Source organism: Myotis yumanensis, unplaced genomic scaffold (genome assembly GCF_028538775.1).
Source record: "Myotis yumanensis isolate MYYU_CA2020_CCGP unplaced genomic scaffold, mMyoYum1.0.hap1 SCAF_18, whole genome shotgun sequence".
In the NCBI taxonomy this organism is placed as follows: domain Eukaryota; kingdom Metazoa; phylum Chordata; class Mammalia; order Chiroptera; family Vespertilionidae; genus Myotis; species Myotis yumanensis.
The window spans coordinates 1477827-1486469 of NW_027223769.1; the positions used below are offsets into that span (position 1 = coordinate 1477827).

Sequence of the window (8643 nt, forward strand, 5' to 3'; positions counted from 1 at the left end):
ATGGCCTTCCTGCCGGGAGGAAATCCAACCTTCGCAGCACGTTTGAGAACACGGGGCAGACCCGGTGCCCAGCTGGGTTTCTGTGTCACAAACAGAAATAATCCCCAGTTTGGGGCCTGTAGGGATCTCTGTGTGGTGCTGACAGACCCAAGACCAAGACACAGCAGAGGCCAATGCTGGGGTGAGAGGGTCATCCTCTCAGGGGACATGTGCCTCCTTCAGCCTTGCTGTTGCAAGTCTCCACAGGCCAGTAAGATCCACCTCCCCAGAGAGCTCCTCAGATGCAGAGTCTCTGGTCCACTGCACACCTGCAGAGTCAGAATCTGCATTTTAACAGGATCTGGAGACCCTCCCTGAGCACAGGAGAGGGGGAGGGGTGCCCCACCCCACATCATGGGAAGAGAGAGAGAGAGAGAGATCTGTTGCCCCAACCAGGATCAAACTTGCAACCTAAGTATGTGTTGCGACCAGGAATCGAACCCACAACCTTTTTGGTGCATGGGACCATGCTCCAACAAACTGAGTCACCTGGTCAGGGCTGAAGCAGCTTTTTAAATACGTTAACTGGGCATTGCAATCTTTACAAAGTTTCACAGGAGATCTGATGCACAGCAGCGGTGACACCCCTGTGACAATTTTCCTGAGGTGGCCGCAGAACTCCTTCTCTGAGAAAAAAGTCAAATGTGACAGAGATAGGGCTGTGGGGGAGGCCACTGTGCACGTGCCAGGGAGCCAGGGAGAGTGACCAGGAATTGGACGCCCCAGGCTAGTGCTTTTCTGGATGCCGTGTGCCTGTGTGTGTGCGTGTGTGTGCGTGCGTGTGCGTGCGTGTGTGTGTGTGCTTGTGTGTTCAGAGGCCTCAGCAATTCCCAGGGAACTGAAATATAGAGTAAAGGTAAACTGCAAGGAGGAGACAGGGGTGGCAGGAAAGAGGGGAGGGCAAGTGAGCTTCCTAAGCACAGACCCCACCCTGGCCCACGTGAGAAGAGAAGTGATCTGGCCCCAGGAGGAGGCTCAGCATATGGGGAGGAGGGACAGCAGATCTCACCAGTCCGGAGAGCAGTGCCTGTGAGCCTTCCTGGAGCCCAAGCTCTTGCCCCAGAGGGAGGGACAGAGAAGGCAGCAGTCACCATGGAGTCCCCTTCAGCCTCTTCTCACAGAGGGCTTGTCCCCTGGCAGGGGCTCCTGCTGGCCAGTAAGGAGGGGACAATTCTTGGGGGTGGACGGGAGGATGGGGAACAGAGACTGGTTAAGATCTCCTGAGGAGGACAGCCTCTGGGAGAAAGGGGAGCCTGATATGTGGACCTGAAGGGAAAGGGAAGGGGAGCAGAGCAGGATAGGGGAGGGAGTTCAACAACAACAGCATCTCAGGATCTGGAAGTGGTGAAGGGCAGGAAAACCTTGATTGCTGTTCATTTCTTAAGCTATTCCTTACTGAGTATTGAATTTTGTAAACTGATTATAATAATAACAATTTATGTGAGGAGACACCAGAAAAACTTCACCAGGGACACTAAGCGTTGTCTTTACCACCAACCTCAGAAATGGGCACATGCACCCCAGGAGGGTGCAGGACCCTGGGATTCATTCATTTACCCACAGGCATTTCAGCCTGCTGCAGGCCCTGGAGGTACAACAGGTCAGACAAGCCCCTTCCCCGACAGAGCTCACCTTCTACAGAGAGGAGACAGACAAGGAAAGATCTAGATGTGAGGTCAGGGACCCACAAGTTCCATGAGGTGAACAGAACAGGGACAGGTCAGAAAATGGAGACATCAGGTTTTTAGAGGAGGTGGTCACCACAGGTGTCTCCCAAGGACATTCTGAATGTCATCAGAGGTCTTAGGGCAGTGAGAAGGTGAGCCAGGCAGACACCTGGGGAAGAGTATTCAAAACAAACTAACAAAAATAACAGGTTCCGAGGTGCTGATGTATTGGTGGCCGTGCTGCTGACCTTGGCCATGGGCACCACACACACTCACACACAGACAAAGGCGAAGAGATGAAGAGACTTGCTCAGTATAAAGGGCCGCATCTTCCCATTCTAATACATTGATCCAAATATTGACCCATTTCTCTTTTCTCTTCTAGTCTCACTCTTAACCTTCTGGAGCCCGCCCACCGCTGCCCAGCTCGCTATTGTGCCGACCAATGCTGCCGAAGGGAAGGATGTGCTTCTGCGTATCCGCAACAAGCCTCCGGATGCTGTGGGCTTTCTGTGGTACAGGGGGGAAGGGGCGAGATCCCAACGGAATATTGCATCTATTGTAGTGGACTTAGGAGTACACGCATTGGGGCCTGCATACAGCGGTCGAGAGAAAGTAAACAGTGATGGATCCATGCTGTTAAAGAGGGTCACACGGAAGGACACAGGATACTACACCATAGTAGCCCGCCTTCGAGATTCAAAAAAAGAAATAGGATTTGGACGGCTCCGTGTATACCGTGAGTGATTGCTCTCTGACCTCTGGGTGTTGGGTGGGTGAATTTCACTTCACACACAGAACTAATAGGCCTGGACTCTGCTCCATCCCCCTCTGCCTCACATTCAGGGTTGGGTTTGGGCATTTAGTGCAGGACACACACAGTGGAGACAAACTTCCTAAGGTCAGAGTTCCCTTCCCGGATTCCAGCCCTGCAAACATTCTCCACAGAGAGAAGGGCCAGTCTGATAGGAGTGACTCAGCAGAGGGAGACCAGTCTCAGTCCAGGCCTCTGGGGCCCTCCTCATGACCATGATCCTGGGAAAGACCCCGCAGGGCTAGGTCAGAGCCTGGCCTGAGGAGCTTCCTGGAATCCTCATAGAGTAAGTCAGCTAAGGAAGCCCCTTCCCAGGCCCTTCTCCTAGAGCTCCTGACCCCAAGGACCTTGGGGAGTGTGTGTCAGGTTGGGTTTGAGCTCCTGGGAAGGGCTGACTGAGTTCAATGGTTTCCTGAGTGTCTGAGTCACAAGGTTTCTGAGCTGGTCATCAGCCAGAGCTCAGTCCCAAAAAGCTACATCTGGGCAGAAATGGAGTCTGGTCCTTCACCTGAGGCTATGTGTGAAGAGCACAGCTAGATAAGGTCCCCAGGTCATTAGACGACTATTCTGGGGGACTTAGGAGAGTGAAGCGAAAGGTAAGTATCCCCAGGGAGGAACAGAGGCGAAAAGATGCTCCTGGCAGCTCCTCACTCAGCAGGGACCAGCCAAGGGGATTCTCTCTTAGAGTTGATCAAGAAGAGATGCCTCTTATTTGAGCATCTTTAGTCAGATACTGTGAATATTTCATGATTAATACATTGACAACTTGGCAGCCAAATATCTATCCTTCATTGAGAGGAAAACCGAGGCACAGGGAGATACAGTCACTAAAACAGAGTCCCACAGACCATGATCAGCTGATCAGAGTCACCTGAGGTCTGTCTGCAGCCACAGCCCCATCCTCTCCTCCACCCCAGGGGCCTATTAGGTGTCTGTGGTTCCCTAGACCAACCATTGGTTCAGATCCTTCCTTCTTAGGCGTCCTCAGCTCAGAGGGAGAGATTCTGGTCTGAGGAAGGACAGGAAATGGAGAATTAAATTGTTTTAACTCCAAACCCAAATTACCTGCAGTAAAAATCAGAGTCAATCTTGGAACGTCCAGGCCCTCCCCTCAGTTGGCTGATCCACGCTTCCCTGCCCTGGACTTGAAACCACTTATTTGTTTCCTGATGTGTTAGTGTCACTCCCACTGGATATAAAGGAAAGGACTTTGCCTGCTAGCTCTTCACTCTACACTTGCAACCAGTTCAGGGACCATGATGTAACACTCAGTTGTTTTTGATGAATTAGGAAAAATAAATGGTGATTGAATGAATGAATGAATGAATAAATGATCCAAAATCTCTTCAGAAACTGGAACCTGGATGCAGAGTCCTTAAAATTCTGGCCATGAAGGACAAACCCCCTGTCTCTGCCCCATGTCTCAGATTCTTTGCTGCCCTTTAGAGAAATAGTCCTTCCAACAATTGGAGTATTAATGATAAATTTCACACATGGAAGATTTTAAATTATTTCCAAATTTATATCCCATAAACACCAAACACAAGTGGTTCACAAGGGTCAGAATTTCAGCAAGTCCATGCTACCCTATTGCTGTCCCTCACCCTTTCTGAATCTGCCCTCAGCAGAGGGAGAATGACTTTAATGACCAAGCTTTGGCCTGTGCTCACTCTTTTCTAGCTCATTCCTCGGACTCTGCTCTATGATTTATTGGCTCACTGGCTCATGTCAGTCACACTGACCTGGGAAGGCCTGCTCCACCTCTTGGCCCAGGGGCCTGAGGAGTCAACTGACCATGGGGTTGCTCCTGGTCCCCATGTGTTATTTCTCCTCAAAGCCCGGGCTATAGGATGTCCTGAAAATGGTGTTTCATAGAAACACACTTCGGCTGGACAATGGAGGTCTGTGCAGCTGGAAGGAATGGTCCCCTGTCAGCCAGGCAGTCAGCTGGTCTGTGAAAATCCGGAAGAAATCTGGGGTGGTCTCTGTCTCCCAGTCTTTTTTTAAATATATTTTATTGATTTTTTACAGAGAGGAAGGGAGAAGGTTAGAGAGTTAGAAACATCGATGAGAGAGAAACATCGATCAGCTGCCTCCTGTACACTCTCCACTGGGGATGTGCCCGCAATCAAGGTACATGCCCTTGACAGGAATCGAACCTGGGACCCTTGAGTCTGCAGGCCGATGCTCTATCCACTGAGCCAAACCGGTCAGGGCTCTGTCTCACAGTCTTATGTCTTTCCGTGATCAAACCCTGACACTTCACTGACACCTGAGAAAGTCTGTACTTTCTCCCGTTCACAACGCTGGAGGCCTTACATTCCCTGAGCACTCAGATCCTCATGCATTTGTCTTGTGATACACAACACAGATCTGCCATATTCTTTTAAGGACTCAAGTTGGCTGAGAGGTGAGAGGTCCAACTCTGATTGAAGAAGCCTTTGGAGGACTCAAAGGTACCACACAGGGCAGTTCTCTCTGTCACCTGCACAGTCGGGTACCCACACCCAACATCACAAGCAACAACTCCAACTTTGCAAGTTTTGATTTGCATTTTTTAAATATATTTTATTGATTCTTTACAGAGAGGAAGGGAGAGGGAGAGGGATAGAGAGCTAGAAACATTGATGAGAGAGAAACATCGATCAGCTGCCTCCTGCACACTCCCCACTGGGTATGTGCTCGCAACCGAGGTACATGCCCTTGACCGGAATAGAACCCGGGACCCCTGAGTCCGCAGGCCTACGCTCCATCCACTGAGCCAAACCGTTCAGGGCTTATTTGCATTTTTGTTGAGCATCTTTTCCTGTGTTTGTTGGCCATTTGTGTATCTTCTCTGGAGAAATGCCTATTCCAGTGATGGCGAACCTATGACACGAGTGTCAGAGGTGACACGTGAACTCATTTTTTTGGTTGATTTTTCTTTGTTAAATGGCATTTAAATATATAAAATAAATATCAAAAATATAAGTCTTTGTTTTACTATGGTTGCAAATATCAAAAAATTTCTATATGTGACACGGCACCATAGTTAAGTCAGGGTTTTTCAAAATGCTGACACGCCGAGCTCAAAAGGTTCACCATCACTGTCCTATTCAAATGCTTTGCCTATTTTTAAGATCAGGTTATTTGGTTCTGTTGTTGTTATTTTATTGTATGAGTTCTTTGTATATTCTAGATATTAACCCCTCATCCTATATATGATTTTCGAAATATTTTATCTCATTCCATAGGTCACTTTTCACTCTATTTTGTCCCTTGTTAAACAAAATTTTTTCATTTTGACAAAATCCAATTTATCTAATTTTTTGCCTATGTTCTTAGTGTCATGTTTAAGAAATAATTGCCAAACCCAATGTCATAATGCTTCCCCTTAAGAGTTTTATAATTTTAGGTCTCACATTTAGGATTCCATCCATTTTGACTGAATTTTTGTGTCTGGTATAAGCAACAGTCCACTGCATTTATTTTGCATGTGGATATGGCTGTTCAACACCATTTGTTGAAAAGACTGTCCTCTCTCCACCCAAACCATTTGATTGTGTCTTTTGATGAATAGAAGTTCTTGTGCCACTCTCACACTATTCTGGTTACTTTAGCTCTATAGTAAGCTTTCAAATTAGAAAGTACAAAACTTCCAATTTCATTCTTCTTCTGTAAAATTGTTGCAACCATTTGGGGGTCCACTGAAATTCCACTTGTATTCTAGGATGTATTTTTCTATTTCTGCAAAAAAAAGTCAGTGGGGTTTTTATAAGGACTGTGTTAAACATGTAGATAAGTCGGGGTCTTCCAATCCATGGACATGGATGTCTTTTCATGTATTTGTTTCTTCTTTACTTTCAGGAACACTTGGTAATGTTCAGTGTATACATTTTCCTTTTTATGAATTAAGTTTATTCCTAAGTATTCTATCCTTTCTGATGCTATTGTAAATGGAACTGTTTTCTTAAGGAGAAATGATGCTGTTGATTTTGTCTCCTGTAACTTTGCCTTATTTATTCTTTCTAACAAAGTGTGTGTGTTTGTGTGTGTGTGTGTGTGTGTGTGGTAATCTTTAGGGTTTTCTACATGTAAGATTATGTTGTCTTTCTTAAAAGATTATTTTCTTCTTTTTTTTCAATTTGGATATCTCTTATTTTATCTTCCTGCCTAGTTTTTCTGGCCAGGACTTCCAGTACTATGTTGAAAATTGGGGAAAGCAGCATCTTGTCTTGTTCATGATCTTAGTAACATTTTCTGAGTATCTTCATGGAGCATTGTGTAAGCTGTGGGTTTTCATGTATGGCCTTGACCATATCAAGTAGTTTCCTTATATTTCAACTTTTTTAAAGATAATAACCACTTCTCTCGCAATTTTGTTCATGGTGCTATTCAATCTGCTGGCCAGAAAATAAAGTCCTGTGCAGACTGAGGAATGGAACTTTAGATGGAACTTCTTCTGATCCAAGGTCATAAAGACTGGAGTGGACCATCTTTATTGCCTAATGAATTATTTAACAAGGGGTAAATGCATTTTTTAAACTTTCTGTAAAGTTCCCTTGGCCCCAGAGATGGACATATATGGTAAGCCCACATTCTCTAACATACATGTAAGTTTACATGAAAAGTGGGACCTGATCATATTTAAAGTCAAATAAAGTTTTAGGGGGAAAAATCAATAAAAGCTCATGAAAGTTTTATCTTGATGATGAGGTTATTGTACTCATGGGCTGGAAAGGGTTTCATGTGCTGATACTACAGAGATGTCTGTGGAAACAAGTCAGGGGTCACCCTGGTGTGATCTGGGGTCAGAGAGGAGGTGCAGCCTTCCTTCTAACACATTGTCACCTGAACAAAGACAGTGGTCCTTCTGCAGAGGCCAGGACCATCCTCTGGTGACCTTATACTGGACGGTGAGAGCCTGAGATGTCTGATTTATTTTCTTGGCCCCAGGCCCCAAGCCCACTCTCAATCAGTCATACCCTCTGTGTCTCTGCAGAGCCTGTGAGAGTGCCCACCCTCCTAGCCAGCAACACAACAGTCATGGAGCATAAGGATTCCGTGGTCCTCACCTGCTACACAAATGCAGTCTCCACCCAGTGGTTCTTCAATGGCATGAATCTGCGGCAGACGGAGCGAAAGAAGCTGTCCTGGAACAACAGAACCCTCACCATAGACCCCGTCAGGAGGGAGGATGCTGGGAATTACCAGTGTGAAGTGTCCAACCCCATCAGTTCCACTGAAAGTGAGCCGGTTGAGCTGGATGTAAAATATTAGTGACCCTCCTTGTCTCCTATATGTTACTAAACTCTGAATAATTTTTTGTGCCCTTTAAATAGATTTGTTGTGAGGGTGGACAGTCCTTAGAAGACTTACATTGAGTCAATAAACACACAAAAATCAGAGCTGTCATTGTCATTATTTTTGACTTAAGGCCACATTCCACACCGGATCACACCTCTGATTTGTTTTAGTTGCACCATCTCCACAGCGGAGGTGACACTGAGTCCCTCAGAGGATGGTCAGTGGTTGTGTGATGACTGGTAGGAGTATGTGATGAAGTCACAGGAATTTGAGCTCAGTCCCTCTTTCAGGGGCGCCAGTTGAGGGTGCCTGGACACTGTTGTGGGCGACAGAAATACACAGAAGGACACCCATGTTGGTAGCAATACTGACCTTTTTTTCTCCCTGTTTGATTTCTCCCCCAAAAATTTCTTAAGTCTTCTTGGGTATTTTTGTTTTCATGGCCATAGACTTATTTGCATATGTTAAATGCGACTCTATTCTCCTTGTTAATAGAATATAATTGGAAATGTTGCTAATACAATCAAGGCTTTGACTCAAATGTCCCAGTTCAGTGAGATGCCCACAGAATTAGAAATGACCTCACCCTTTATGGAGCTAAATTTGACCTGCGGGGTCCTTTGGAATCTCTTGCAGAAGAGGGCATCTCCCAAAGCTAGAGAGACTGCAGGCTAGAGAAGCCTCTTGAGGCTGTTAGAACTCCCATCTTAGGTTTCATAGAAACACCTGCATCAGAGCAAACTATGAGGTGAATGTCATTCCTCTACACTCAGGTCACTTAATCAGGCCAATCAAGTGACATCAGCCATGTTGGAGGATGGAGAATACTCTTCTTCC

The 8643-nt window shown here is 46.2% G+C and overlaps 1 protein-coding gene across 1 annotated transcript; it reads left to right on the forward strand.

Moving 5' to 3' along the window:
• Positions 1–950: 950 nt before the first annotated feature.
• On the forward strand, positions 951–7900 carry LOC138996817 (cell adhesion molecule CEACAM21-like). The gene is made up of 3 exons (XM_070398002.1): positions 951–1195; positions 2092–2445; positions 7502–7900. The coding sequence occupies exons 1-3, from the start codon at positions 1132–1134 to the stop codon at positions 7777–7779; spliced, it is 696 nt and encodes a 231-aa protein (XP_070254103.1). The 5' UTR covers positions 951–1131; the 3' UTR covers positions 7780–7900.
• The last annotated feature ends 743 nt before the right edge of the window (positions 7901–8643 follow it).

Coding starts and splice junctions, on each gene's coding strand:
- LOC138996817 (XM_070398002.1), top strand. CDS start 1,132: ATGGAGTCCCCTTCAGCCTCTTCTCACAGAGGGCTTGTCCCCTGGCAG. Junction 1,196..2,091: donor GCAGGGGCTCCTGCTGGCCA/GTAAGGAGGGGA, acceptor TTTCTCTTCTAG/TCTCACTCTTAACCTTCTGG. Junction 2,446..7,501: donor TGGACGGCTCCGTGTATACC/GTGAGTGATTGC, acceptor GTGTCTCTGCAG/AGCCTGTGAGAGTGCCCACC.